General features: G+C 33.5%; 1 protein-coding gene across 2 annotated transcripts; it reads left to right on the plus strand.

Annotated features, from left to right (window-relative positions):
* The first annotated feature begins 8,741 nt into the window (after positions 1–8,741).
* LOC149205294 (cyclin-A1-4-like) lies at positions 8,742–15,158 on the plus strand. 2 transcript variants are annotated; one of them, XR_016251868.1, is made up of 11 exons: positions 8,742–9,503; positions 11,438–11,804; positions 12,096–12,235; positions 13,284–13,376; positions 13,452–13,585; positions 13,689–13,764; positions 13,852–13,928; positions 14,114–14,147; positions 14,240–14,313; positions 14,484–14,618; positions 14,726–15,158. XR_016251868.1 is itself a non-coding variant. In XM_089393442.1 (11 exons), the coding sequence occupies exons 1-11, from the start codon at positions 9,252–9,254 to the stop codon at positions 14,789–14,791; spliced, it is 1,524 nt and encodes a 507-aa protein (XP_089249568.1). In that variant the 5' UTR covers positions 8,742–9,251; the 3' UTR covers positions 14,792–15,158. The 2 variants fall into 2 exon arrangements, 1 of the variants encoding a protein (XP_089249568.1); XM_089393442.1 differs by having other exon boundaries at positions 14,240–14,389.
* Positions 15,159–15,707: the final 549 nt, after the last annotated feature.

The following is a 15,707-nucleotide window of genomic DNA, read 5'->3' on the forward strand; positions in this document are numbered from 1 at the left end:
TTGTGGAGGAAGATTAAATAGATCTAAAAGTAGTTAATCAACTACAACCTCAAGATTAAAGGAAATACTCCCTACTCCATCCTCTTGACTAAAGCAAGCCTTTCCCCATTGAAATCATGGCTATGACTAGGTATCTTATGTATAAGAAGAAGTTATACAACATAGACACCAATAGGTTTCCTAATATTGCTTCTAACTACAGGAAAAAGCCCTACCTTTAGCTCAAGCCAGGGTGGCATAAGGATGCGCAATCTTGGTTGGACCATTAGGGAATAAAGAAGGGAATCATCTTGCATAATTGATATAATATTAAAGATATTATTACTTCCAAATTCAAGAAGAAGTTGTGTGGAAATAAATAGCTAGAGGGAAAATGGAAACTATGATATTATAAGAAGGTGATCAACCCCAATCTCAAAAACCAAAATTATCTCTATGTCTTCACTAGCGTTAAGAATAATGTGAACATTGCCAATATTAGAACTAATTCTCATGAGCTTCATAGTGAAACTGGGAGTTGTTCAATTCCCAAAATGCCATGGCATGAAAGAGCTTATCACTTGTGCAATCCTAAGAGGGTTGAAGATGAAAAACACTTATCTTTGATCGTCCACTTATATTATTTTTTGTTTGTTTAAATCTCGCATCTTTATTACTGCAATAAAGCGTTGCATGAGATATTACGTCTGCCCGCTAGGAAACAACACCAATAGTACAGATACAAAATCTTAAGATTGTAAATGTCTCTTTTCAATAGTTTGGACAACAAAAAGAAGACATAATCTTTGAGTACATATGTAGACATGAGAGAAAAATTGTGGGAGCTATGCTTGACAGAGGAAGTGTGACTCATCTGAGACAAAAAGGAGCTACCCTTGATAGTTAAGACAAAAAAAGAAGCTTTGCAAAGACCTGTAATTGTCGTGCAAAGAGCGACTAGTGTGGAGAGCCACCATTGGGCTGATTTGTTGCAGTGTGAGCCAATGGAACAACATCGACTTCAAATGGAAACACACCTACTCCATGTTACTAATTGACCAAGAGACATATCCATGATAATAAGCACTCACCAAACATGAAAGGTTGTAAGAAGGGCCTTCCATCCACTTAGCCTATATAAAACCTTGTAGGAGCATACCTTTCACCATAGAGATGATGCAACGCACTATCAGCAATTGAAAGCCCCCATTGGTTCACCCCATCTACACCTCCCCCAAAGCAGTGAAGCATGAGCTAGGTAAGCCATGTGAGCAACAAGGATACTTCCCATTGAGAGCCATGAATTTCAAGAAACATCAAGAGGATTCTTGTAATGACTATACTCAACTAGGTCGAGTTCACTAGTTTGAGATTCCAATTCCATAATTGATAAAGCCCCCGCCGAGAACCATAATTGTCAGTAGATATAGGGGGAGACAAGTAATTATCTCCATACGTAGAGCTGAGCTTAGCATATAGAGAGTGATCATGTCAAACTTGCACTACGAGAGCCATTGGTATACCATCCGAGAGTTGCCTATGAGATAAAGGACATTCAACGTTGTCCACTCACCAAGAGCCAATCATCCTTTGTGAGAGGTGCACCATTAATATGTAGTGTAGAGGCCAAGATAATACCCACGAACCCCATACTCTCAGAGGAGGAGGAGGAATGGTGTAGAGGGTGACTGCAATGTTGATACTCCATCGATGCAAGGGCCAGTGTAGACCAACAAAAGGATCAACCATCGAATAAAGAGAAATTAACAGGAATGCAGGCATGGAGGGAGGAAGACATAGACATTGCAAAGCGGAAAATTAAATCTACCTGATAACACTCCTGGCTTGTAAATAAAATGAAACAAGTGGGTGGGCTAGCCATGAAGCTGCCCATACATCACCTCCTTGAATACCCATTTGAATAATAATGAACCACCATGATTACTCTGTAAGTTACGAGGGAGAGCTCGTACCAAGATTTGAATAGAGGAAGTACGCCTATTGCTATGTATATAAGCCATTCATGCCAACAGACTGTGGTATTTGTGAGAGTCAGATGGATGTCAAATCCAAGAGTATTGCGCATGATTAACCCAGGTGACATGAGTTATCATTCACTGTGAGAAGATTGTCCCTCTTATACTCACATTCAATTTAATTTTTAAAATATTTGTCACACTACCATTCTTTTTAATCTTTTAACTCAACAAAACAAGATGCAATAGATCATATAAATTTTAGTAAACATTAATTTCTTATTATCCTTATCAATCTAAATTTATTTTTTATTATTAAAGTAAAAAATTATAATTTATTTATTTAAAAATTAATTAAGATTATATATAAATAACTAATCATTTCATTTATAATTTGTTTTTATTTAGGGCAACATCAATCAAGATGGAAAATTTGAAGTGACGCTTAAATGGAAAATGGAATGAAGAAATTGTTGAACTTCATGAAACATGGTAAGTACATCCATTTGTCTTATTCAAACGATAACTCCACTTAAGAATCTTAAAGTCAATTTTTTTTTTTCAGTGTCGCTCTTTCATTTTCTATTCAATCATAATGCATGTAAGGACGAGGGCGTGCAGGTAATCTTGTCTTACAAATCAATTTTGTTAAAATTTCAATTCCGATATAGGAAATTATGAACGCGTTTTAATATAAGATTTAAGTTGTATATAACAAAGGTCATAAATTGTATTTTTTTCCAATGAGTATTATATATATTAGATTAGTTGGTTGGTGTGGGTTAGTTTTATGGTTTTAGTTTTCAATTTTATAGGAGTGGTCGAGGGTGAGAGTTAATTGTGAAGATAGAAATTGTTTTAAACGAAGTTTAGGTTGAATTGAGTGTTGCACAATTTTAGTGGCACCATCTTTTTATTAAATAGATTGTTGCTTCATTGATATGTGGATTAATAGACTTAGCTTAAATTTAAAAAATAAATAAATAAATTTCATGAACAATATTATGTAGACAACATACCATGGAACAAATAAATATGTATTTCGTCATATTTTGATTTAAATTTTTTTAATTTCTTGATAGAAATTGTGAGTGAATAATGAAATTTTGATCATATTAATTTTTAGGAGATTGTCAAAAAGCAAGATTGTTATATGGAATTTTAACACACACACACACACATATATATATATATTAAAAAAGTATGTTTTTTATTCAAGGAGAATTAAAAATACATTTTACATGATGTATGATGCATAATGGTTAAGGGTTGCATTATTATTTATATATATCATTAAATTCTCTATATTTCTACTCACTATTCATCACATAGATAATTTTGAAAGTGGCATTTCTAAAGGATTTACATTACATTTCATCAAAACACTTATAAGTAACCAAGTCAAAGCATGTCAAAAAATTACATTGAAACCCACCCATAAGAAAAAAAATAAACTTCAATTAGTGGATTTGGAAGAGACTAAAAGTCCTTCTTGATATTCATCTTTAATGATACAATATTCCATCAATTGTAAACTATCTTTAGAAAAGGCATCAACTCCTCTTAAAACTGCTTTCAAATCTCCTTAATTGTGGACTTGGAAGAGCCTAAAAGTCCTTCTTGATATTCATCTTTAATGATACGATATTCCATCAATTGTAAACTATCTCTAGAAAAGATTTCGACTCTTCCTAAAATTGCCATCAATTGTAATTTATCTTTAGAAAAGATATCAACTCCTCCTAAAATTTCCTTGAAATCTCCTTAATTGATTAGCAAACAAGGATAAACTAGTACTATGGACTTGAAGTTTAACGTACATCCAATTTATAGTGGAAGTTAGATCCCGAAAAATTTGAAGCATGACAAAGAGAAACTTTCGTAAGGAAAAGAAAAACTTGGAATTCCCCAACATTATTTGTTTTGTTTCCTGGAATAGCCTTGGTAGTGAAGAACATGGGAATCTAATAATAATAAAAAACCCCAAACTACACATTTTCCTTATCCCTTGCAGGCCCTATCAATGAAACTCCAAGCATAAGACCCATCAATTGAAAGTGCTTCGGCAATCCTCCACTCCTTTATACTCACACTAGGTTTACAAACTTAGTCAATGACATAACTCCACCCACATTTTATGAGGGGATTATAGGTGAATAATGGAAATTTGACCCACACAAGATTGCCATACAAGAAAGATAAAAAAGATTGATCAGTGGAGGATGAATATTTTTATTTGATTTGATTTTATTATTTTTATTTTTTCTAGCGTGTTGTGACTTATACTAACTTGTGGCCTAAAAAATTGCCACCCAAAGGAATCTAAGTTGTCAAATCACTCGAGGATTAAATCTAACTTGGGCCACACCAACCCTTAACATGGTTGGATGTTTTTTGGTGTCTCCTCCCAACTACTACAAGTTACTTTCAATACTAACTTGTGGCCTAAAAAATTGTCACCCAAAGGAATCTAAGTTGTCAAAATCACTCGAGGATTACATCTGACCTGGGCCACACCAACCCTTAACATGGTTATGTTTTTTTGGTGTCTCCTCCCAACTACTACAAGTTTCAAACCTCAACCGCCTTACAAAACAAAACCCTTGAAATCCAACTGTGTTATCAACATTTGACATTTTTTAAAAGGAAGGACATGGGGGTGAGCTTTGATCCACTTATGTGTGCATCAATTATGAGACCATTAGTATAATCTCTTTGGGTGTAATCATATTTTTTTGAAAGGAAGGACAGGAGGGTGAGCTCTGATCCACTTATGTGTGTATGGGTTATGAGACCATTAGTATAATCTCTTGGGGTGTAATCACATGTTCGACCACTACCTCAAGGTGTCCCCATAATTTCTAAAGTAAATAGCCCTCAAACTGAATTGAACTTTGCCCAATGGTGAAGAACTCATCACTTAAGTAAATAGTCCTCATGAAAATTGAACCTTGCCCAATGGTAAAAAAATCATCACTTTTTACCATTAAATCTAACCCATAATAAAAAATAAACCATTTTTAATTAAACATTTTTTACATTAAAAATATTTTTCAAAAAACCTTTATAAAAATTACCTTTCATCTTATAAATAATATTTCTTATAAATAATATTAATAATAAATATTATTGCACATATAAATTTATCAAAAAGTGAATTTAAACTTATAATATCTTTAAACAATACAAAATAAAGATAACAAGTTAAACCACCTCAACACACTCTTAAAATTATAAATGATGTTCACGATAAATATGGCTAAACATGTAAGTTTATCGAGGTGAATTCTTATAATGTCTTTCACCCATACAAAATAGAGATAACTAACTATTAAAATTTTAAATCATTATAATATTATAATTTTTAATTTTATATAAATCATTATAATAATTTAAATTTAATTCACGATGGAAAGAAATCATTATAATATTTTTATTTTTAATTTTATATAAATCATTATAATAATTTAAATTTATTTATTTTTAAGTGAAATGAAATCATGAGAAATTTTGAATATTTATTTTTGTGTTATGAAATCAAAGAGAGTCCGAAAATTGATGAGAGTCAAACTTATAATTTTTTATTACTAGGCTTTGCATAAAGGGAATCAAAGAAAGATGAATAGGGAATCCAAAAAGGCTTTATGCAAAGGGAATTAAAAAGAAATGAACCGGGAATCCAAAAGAGTTGAACTCATGATCCTTAATTACTAGGCGTTGTCTAAAGCGAATCAAAGAGAGATAAACCCTTGATCCTTAATTACAAGACCTCATCCCAAGGGATTACTCGGTCTCACCCTAAGGGAATTGAAGAGAATCGAACCTGTGATCCTTAATTATTGAGCCTCACCCTAATGGAATTAAAGAGAGTGAAACCTGTGATCGTTAACAACTAGCAACAATATAGAAAATTTCACTTTTGGCTCTAGACCACTTGAGCTAACCCTTCAAGTTGATAAATCATTATAATATATTTTGATAGATGTGAAATTAGTATTTTTCTTTCCTTTTTTTAATATATATAAAGTGACTTGGTGGTAGCAAAGAGAATCAACCCTATGCCTCATGGGAATATTAGATGAATTAGTAATTAGGGTACTCCCATGAGACATAGGGTTGATTCTCTTTGCTACCACCAAGTCAAAGGGACCTATGGAGACCACCCACCTAACGCTTGGACCACATCCTCGGGACTACCACACTTGTGGAGACCAAACTAACCAAACCTCCCCACCTAACGCTTGGACCACATCCTCGGGACTACCATACCTGTGGAGACCAAACCTCCCCACCTAACGCTTGGACCACATCCTCGGGACTACCATACCTATGGAGACCAAACCTCCCCACCTAAGGCTTGGACCACATCCTCAGGACTACCATTATAGTCATTTGAAGCACCACTTTTTTTCTTTTTTAGTATCTAGTGGAATCGACAACTTAGGAGTCTTGTACTCACAGACATGGTTGATTATATCAGCTACCACTATAATTAGCAAGCACAACAAACTAACCATATCATGAATGTAAATAATCTCAAATTAAAAAAAATATTGAATTAAAAACCTCATAATATTTTATATAAAACATTGCATACCCTGCTTTGTCAAATAAATTAACCCTATAAAATTATTTTATTAAAAACAATATTATCACATTTTGAAGTTGTTAATACTTAAGTTAAGAAAGCTTGAATTAAAAAAAAAACGTAACCCAAAACCAAAGGTAATGAACTTTTACTATTCACATATTTATAAAAGTTAGAGATACTTGTTTTAAGGAAATGGATACTTAGTATAAGATAGTATAAGATAGATTATATATATATATATATATATATATCACATTAAAATATAACATATGAATAGTATTATAAATTAATATGGGATTTACCATATAAATTAAAATAATGATTGTGTACTTATATTTAAATTTAATTAATAAGCATATAAAGATTTAATATTTACAATATAACAAATTTCTTAACTATGAATATTTAATGTCATTTTACCATGGATACTATTAACTTCATATGTTTCTTTACAATAACATGGGTCAATACCATGGACTATCATCAATACTACATACCCAAAACTCATAACCCATTTCAATATATATATATATATTTTAACATGGGTCAATACCATGGACTATCATCAATACTACATACCCAAAACTCATAACCCATTTCAATATATATATATATATATATATATTTTAAATTTAATTTTATAACATTTTTGAAATTAAACCTTAATACTTAAAATAAACATACAATATAACAAGATTCTTAACCATGGATATTCACCCCATTGTACCATGGATATTATTAACTTGTAAATAAGCTTTGTTACAATACCATGAACCACCAATATCATGACTTATCAATACTATTTATCCAAAAATTATTACTCATATCAAAATCAAAATATTTTATTTAAAAAAAACGGAAGTGAACTATAAAGCATTTTCAATCCGTCCAATATTTTGAGATCGTTACTCCATCCATTATCAGGGACCACAAGGCTATATAATTAAACTAGTGTTGAAGAGCTTTTTAGTAGGTAAATGGAACATTTTTATAGGCAAAACCTTTTATAACATTTATAGGCATAGCCTTTTTATATGCAAGCCTTTTATAACATTTTTAAAATTAAATCTAAAAGCAAAAACCATGGGAGAGATATTGTTGTGGTGTATATGTTTGTAAACATTTACTTGTGGGCTCATTTAAAAAATAATAAAAAGTTAAAAATAAAACGAAATATAAATTATAATTAATTATAATGAATAATAAAATCAGCCTAGATCCATCTTAATTTCAGATTTACTAAGAAAAAGATCAAATCCTTTCAATGCAAACCTCTTTTAGAGTGAAAAGAGATTTGATTCTTTTAAGTGTTTGATAGATTGAAAATGAAGATAGATCTAAACTGGTTTTACCCATTCATAATTTTCAGATAGACGTTTTAAAGCACAAAAAATGTTTAGAATATGTTATTTTAAACAATTATTTAATAAATTCACATGTTAAAAATGTGTTAATTTAAACTATTATTTAATAAATCAGAGAAGTTTACACAATGATTCTTTTTGATATTTAACTTAATTTAAACTCATAAATAAATTTAAAATTTAAATAAAATCATTTAAAATTATAAATTAATAAAAAAGATAACAAAATAAAAACCTAAAAATAGAACGTTTAGAATACCATATTCAAAATTGCAGTTGGTCAAACAAAAATTCATTTATATAAAATAATTTAAAAGTAGGTAGGGTTGTTCAAACATAATTTTAATTACACGCCGAACAATGTTTATCCTCCTCACTTATTTTGACAAATATTTAAAATACCGTACCTTCTGAAAACTGATGTCACAAATCACGATGATACTTTAATTAATGAATAAACATAAATAGTGTCGGGCCATCCTCAATTTCAAAAATAAAGCTTTTGCGCTCCCCAACGGCAAAATAAAAAGACAGGGGAGAAAGACCAAGACCAGGACCAAATTTCAAACATTTAAATTTAAAGCAAAAAATGAGAACTAGATATATAATTCAATTGATTTTTAATTAATTTCCCCCTTCTCACGCCTGACAACCCGCTCCAGACGCGCCCACGTACAATCACCAAGAACCGTCAGATCATGCCATTCTACGGTAGAGATCTTTGGAACGTTGTGAAGCCCAATAACCTTTTCAAAAAACAAAGAAAATTCAAATCCACTAATTCCCTCTCTTTTCTTTTACTTATCTCTCTCGCATTAACAATAACACTGATCGAATCAGAAATGGGAATGGGATCGGGTCTTCTCATGCTGAGCTTCATCTTAAATATTTATACGGTCATGGCGTATTCCAAACCCCATTTTCTACACTAATAGTGTATACTGAGGTTCTCACCTTACAATAATGGAGGTTGTCGAAGCTTTTTGACAAATCTTAAGCTCTGCCGAGAGTTATTTGAATGTTCTTCTTTGCTGGCTTTGGCTGCTATGAGAAGGTCAAAGCTGTCGGGGACAAGTAACATCTAGCAGCCTCATTCGGCTTTAAATGAGGTTCAGGATGCTATTTAAACAGAGCATTTTGGAATAGTTTGGCTGAAATCAAAGCATTGTCTGTTTATTTAAGCCGTGAATCCAACAACCGTGGCAGGACGAGATTTTGGGGTTCTTTTGGCTTCCAATTTCCTCAGGGGCCATTTATAGGATTGCCGTTTGGGATTTTAATTTAGCGGTCCAAGGAATTATTTGAAGGCTCGTTCAGTGTTGTTTTACGAAGAAAAAAAATATGGCGGGATTCGAAGGAGAAGGGAAAAGGCAGCGTGGCGGAAGCCGTGAGGTTGTAAATGTGGAGAATCCTCGATGTTCAAAGTCCTCTGCCAAACGGCCCGCCTTAGAAAATGGAGTTAAAGTAGCTACTGTTTCTGCCTTACAACAAGCTAAGAAACGAAACGCCCTTGCCAGTTTATCGAATCAGCACAATATTGCTGCTAATTTGAAGTCTGCAGAGGCCTCTGTTTCTTCCTTGCTAAAATCTCAGGTATGTCTTGGTTTTTTTTTTGTTAGTTGCTTGGCAGAAGGGTTTCAGATGGAGAGTAACGCGCCAAATCTATATGTTTTTATATTTGCTTAGATTTTCGATCTTCACATTTTGTCCTTTATGTTTTTCATTAGGTATAAAAGTGTGACAGGGTCTGTATGTGCTAATTCTAGTCCAGACACTCAAAATCCCTTGGATATGATTTAAAATATTGACTTGACGACTTTGTGACAATTCTGCAAACCTGCTATCCCCATTGAATTTATAGAAATTAGATTGATTTTCTTGGTGTTTGGTTATATGTTGTATTCTTTAAAACAGAGCAAAGTTGTTAGTGCGGCTTAATTAAAGCACCTCTAACATATTACACCAACTGTTTACTGTCCTAAGGCCGGCATAAGCTAAAACACGATATAACAAGCAAATTAACTGAATAAACAATTATAACTGTAATCTGTTCGAAGATTCAAGGATCATGCGAAAAGAACATCGACTGTTTGATCAAAAGCACGAGTCATGGAAACTCGAGCATGAAGTTTTTTCACCGAACGACATTCTCCCTGAGCTTAGCTTAAATCGGACAATACGGACAGGGAGATTACTAGGATTTGTAGGGGTTCGTTCAAATCAGGGGCATTCGACTCTCTCCAGATTTCCATAATCAAGGCTATTTATAGTACATTTTTCGTACCTACCCCTACTTTCTATCCAACTAACCATTTTTATCCCATAGCAAGATATCTGAAACAGTTTCAAGCCTCTTCAAAAGCCAGTCAAATTAAAACTAAACAGAAACCTTCAGAGAGTGCAGCGGAGGCACTTTAAATATTATCTGCATTAATCTACCCATAATAGGTGCCACCATGAATGTAATCCTTTTTTTGCTCTGATAAAAAAAACTGGTTTATATAATGTACTAGACTACTAGTACATTTTCCAGATTAACTTTCAATATATACATACAAAAAGGGACTCCAAAAATCAACGAGAGAGTGAGTTTTCCCGTTGTTAAGAGACTTATCATCAAAGAGAGACAATATGTACTCACATATACTGCCAATGTACTTTCTAATAATATCATCAAAACTGTAACAAATGTTTTCCAATATACATCAAAATATAAAAAGCATTGTGATTTAAACTAAGGGAGTAGGATCGAGCCTTCATTCCTGGAGGAGGCTTTCTTGATTTGTGATTGTTTTCTTTTCTATTTGATTGCATAGACTTCCACACAAATTGATAATGGGCAGATAAATTTGAGTCTTGACATAATTTGTCATCAGTTGCTGTCTGCTTGGGTGGACACTGGACTCTGATACAGATGACTTATGCAAGTCTTTCGGGTGATAATTGGGATATATATAGTGTATTCAAGTAGTCAGGAATCAAGTGGTCAATAGACTTTGAAGCTGTCTGACTATGTGTGCACTGTTATGCCATTCGCATGACGGTTTAATCTAGTAGGAGTTGAACATTAACTAATGGTCAGTTTGCGAAATATATTAGGGTTTAATTGATTTTCGAGTTCTTTGACTTTGCAGAAATTTGAGCAAAACTGTTGTAAGAGGATCAGTATTTGGAATAGTTTTGTTAGATGGCTCGATATTATAAGCGTTTAAAAACTTTAATTCCTACTACAGGACGTCTATATTTGATTAGGTTCAACTATTTATGATTGTGGAGAGTTCAAATTCAGTCAAATGTGACCTAAAGCAGAATGATTAATTTACATTTTTGCAATTCTAGTAACTAACGAGTAGCTGAGTATTTAAGAATCGTGTTCCTTTCTCTGGCAATGAAGTCTAGATTTGAACATTTTTCCAAATGTGGGTTTTACTATCCCAATGATGAAATCAAATCACTAGCAGGAGAAATTCATTGTCTTAAAAGGCAAACAAGATGCAACAACTTATCTAATTTATTTGTCTATGAAGGGTCTCGTTGAAACCACAACTTCAAAGGTGAAGACAACATCTCTCAACTCGAGAAATGCTATTGGTCAGCAGCAGAATGTTGGGGCAGTTTCCGTTCCCAAACAACCCAGACTACAAGTCCCCATCAATCAGAATTCATCGAGGAACAACGAAACTTGCAATACTCTTGTATCATTTTATCCCACTAGTTGCGGGTCAGATGGAGAATCAGAGTCTATGGATGAAAGCATGTCAACTAGTGATTCTACAGAAAGTCGAGAGGTTGAATATATGGATAATGATAACGCCGCAGATGTTGCTTCTCTAGAGAAGAAAACCTTGCAGAATCTGTACATTTCAAAGCATTCAAACTCAAAGTCAAGACAAGGTGCGGCTTCAACAGTTAAATTCTCAGCCTCTGTTTTAAAATGATATCTGTTTTCATAATGTTATTTTCCACGTTTTTCTAATGGCTCCCTTTTAAATGTTTTTGATACTGTTCAAATTTCTGATGTTTCCGACTTGGTGAATTAAATTTTGCTCCTTGGACCTAATATTGCAAGAAACGTTTTCAACAGAAGAGTTTCTGGGTGAAATGGCATGCGTCACATGAAAGCTTACTTTATTCTCGTCTCTGTTTTGTGTCTGATGTTCATTTACGATGTTTGTATTGGTATAGACCAGTTGCTTCAGGGAAGCTCCCTACCAGAGACAAAACCAAAGGAATTGCATATTGTTGATGTTGATACTGATCACATGGATCCTCGGATGTGCACAGTATATGCTCGTGATATAGATCAGCATATCCGTGACGCAGAGGTAAATGTTTCTGGAGTTGCTTTCTAGCAATGCACGAAAGATTTAGAGCACATTGTTGTCAGTGAGATACAGATTTGTGAAGATTATCCATGTTACCCTTTGCACAACAGATATTAGACTACACTGTAAATCCATGCACTGTGTCAGCTTCATATATCTTTTTTCTGTTAACCCTTTTCTTTGAACACTTTCCTTGAGGCTAGCCTACAACTTTCAGTTATTGCTTTGGGATAGTCCTAAATGTACCAATTGTTTTTTTCTTTCCTAACGTTATAGTATATACTGTTAGACCTTACACTAATATACCATTATGTAGGTCTTACAGCAATTTAAAACCACGGTATTGGGTACATTTAAGACTTATTGCTCAACCATTTTCAATTACTTGTTTTCCTCTCGGATTTACTTAGATTGACTTATTAGTACTTGCAAATCCATGGTATCTTCTTCTAACAATTTGTTCTACTTGTTCAAAACCATATCTAAATAAGTGCAGAAAAAGTTAAGTGCGTTGACTCTGATAAACATTCTTTTCATTGAGATAACTATATGAATTAAAAGAAGTAATGAATTTGACATTTGTTCATGACTTCAAAACAGTTTTCTCTATTGGAGGTCAACAATTTGTAGCTGACTAGCTTTCAAATGAAAGAGGTTGTGCTAAAATATCTTATCCACTTCATTTAAACTGAATTCAGAACTTTTGTTGCCATGATATCATGCATTGCTTAAAACACATCATATGTGGCATGTATGGTTTTGTGTCATTACTTGGACCTTGTAAAAGGATCTCTTTACGAACAACAAACGCTTGTGCGTTATGTTTACAAAAAAGTTCTTCATCTGCTATCTACGGGTTATCAATCTAGACATCACTATGTGCCCTTTAATGATCTCCAATCTGATATAGTAGGCACTATTTAGGGTGCACAGTCACTTCCTCATTTGTTCCAGTTTTAGGTTTTATTTTTTTGTTCTATTTTTTTTCACATTTTTCTGCACTTTTCTTTTGAATTTCTTTCATTGATTTTGAAAACCATGCTAGCAGGTGAAGAGAAGGGCGGCAGCTAACTATATGGAAGAGGTCCAGGAAGATATAAATGCCAACATGCGAGGGATTCTAATTGACTGGCTTGTGGAGGTGAATCTTTGTGCTTTTTCCCTGTTTCCATTAAATTATTAATCATAACAGTTAATAACTTCTTGTCTTTTGTAGGTCGCTGAGGAATACAAACTTGTTCCAGATACATTGTATTTGACAGTCTCCTATATTGACCGGTACCTTTCCAACAATGTAGTAAATAGACAACGCTTGCAATTGCTGGGTGTCACTTGCATGTTAATTGCAGCGTAAGTAATATGTCATTTGTTGCCCTTTTTTCCTAAGTATTCCTAATGTTTGCTGTGCTGGACTGATTATTGGACATGTTTTTGCACATTACTTTCTGCTCAGTAAATATGAGGAGATATGTGCTCCCCAGGTTGAAGAATTCTGCTATATAACTGATAATACCTATTTTCGAGATGAGGTTTGTCACGTTACATGTTAAACAGTTGTATGTTTTATTTCCTCAATTTATCTAGTTTTAATTTATAATCTTTGCTGCATTATGCAGGTATTGCAAATGGAATCACAAGTTCTACAGCATCTTCATTTTGAGCTTTCGTCTCCAACTATAAAAAGTTTTCTCAGGTGAGTGTTTTTGCTGTAAAAGGTTGTAATGGTTAAGATGTAACCTGCTTTTCTACCATCGGAACATTCATACAAATTTAATCTTTATTAACTGAGCTGTCAACTATTGTTCAAAGAAATGTCTTAGAAAGTTCTATCTTGGAACATACTGATTTTGTTTGCATCAAACCCTTCAAATAATAAAGGCGGTTTATTCGAGCAGCTCAAGTTTGTCATCAGGTATGTTGTATATATTAATGGAAAGAAATAAGAATGCTTGTAAATAAACTCGCATTTACCAAATCATAACATGCTTATCGTGTGTATCACAGGTTCAATACCTGCAGCTGGAGTTCCTGGCAAATTATCTTGCAGAGTTGACCCTTCCAGAGTATAGTTTTATTGGGTATCTGCCATCTTTAGTAGCTGCATCTGCTGTTTTTCTTGCAAAATTTACTCTAGATCCAACTAAAAAACCATGGGTATGTTTTTAGTAAGCCTTTCATTTTAAAGAACTCATTTGTCTTTAATCTTGTCCTTTGCAAACTGACATATTTAAATTTTATACACATGTAGACGCCTACTCTCAAACACTACACCAGATATCAACCATCAGAGCTCCAAATTTGTGTAAAAGAACTGCATGATCTTCAATGTAACATACAGGGGTGTGGCCTACCTGCAATTCGTGAGAAATATGGCCAGCATAAGGTAATTAATTTTCATAGTTTCCAAATATTGGAATTTTCTTTCAGTGAGTTGAGATTGGTACCTAACCTAAGCTTAACTCCATCCTAACAAAGTGCCCTTTGCTGCAGTTCAAGTGTGTATCAACAATGGTACCTCCAGCAACCATACCGTTGGAATTTTTCTCTGATTTTTAATAGCTAGGTTGCCTTCCTGAATTATGATAAGGAAGTAGACTTGGCTATTATAATAGACGCTGAGGCATATGCATTCCCTCGGAGAGTGCTTTTCAGATGCCTGGGACACTTTCTGCCATCCCCTTTGAGGCCAATAAGATGTAGATTTTACTGGATTTTATGCTAAAAGCTACAATTTGTAGCTTTATGCATGCTAATTTTCCTGTTACGAAGTTCAATGTTGAAGCAGTGCATGTCAGTTACAAGGATCAATCAATTTGGTTTTTGAAGTGCTTACGGTAGCACAGTTGTGTTGTAAACATGTATGTCACTTTATATATTTTCTCTGGAACGCTTGGTTATAAAATTGTATTTAAAACCCTACCAAGCATCAATTTTTGTGGTGAAATTTAAAGGTTTTAAACATGAGAAGTTCATTTGGAATCCAATTAAGCATCAATCTTCTTGGTGAAATGTAAGGGTTTCAAACATGACAAATACGTTTGGAGTGAAAAAAGTTTGGCAAATTTGCTCGCTGATAAATCTTTCTTATTAACACATTTGTACATCTTACAAATGTACAAATGTAAGATAAAGATCAAATAGCTGAGGTGAATAGTAATCGTTACTTTGACTATGAATTGACGGTGTACCATATATATGTATGTGGTTGCGCTTCTTAATGCTCTGTCCAAGCAATTATCTTAAGTTTCGGGGACAGACTGTTTCATTGAATGACCGATAGTTAAAAAGAGCTTGTTGATGGCCAAGTGGGGCTGGTGGTCTCTTGACTCTCAAGAGAAACCAGTGGTTTACATCTCTTTATAAAGCTTGCAGATTAGAACATAGAAAATGGTAAATTTGAAATAAGAAAATATGCACAACAGAGTTAACAGGTGAACGTATTGTTCTTTTCATTTAGCAAACACTTGGCTGT

This window comes from Pinus tabuliformis, chromosome 1_2, assembly GCF_031772625.1.
Source record: "Pinus tabuliformis cultivar Carrire ecotype Pingquan chromosome 1_2, CPIR1, whole genome shotgun sequence".
In the NCBI taxonomy this organism is placed as follows: Eukaryota; Viridiplantae; Streptophyta; class Pinopsida; order Pinales; family Pinaceae; genus Pinus; species Pinus tabuliformis.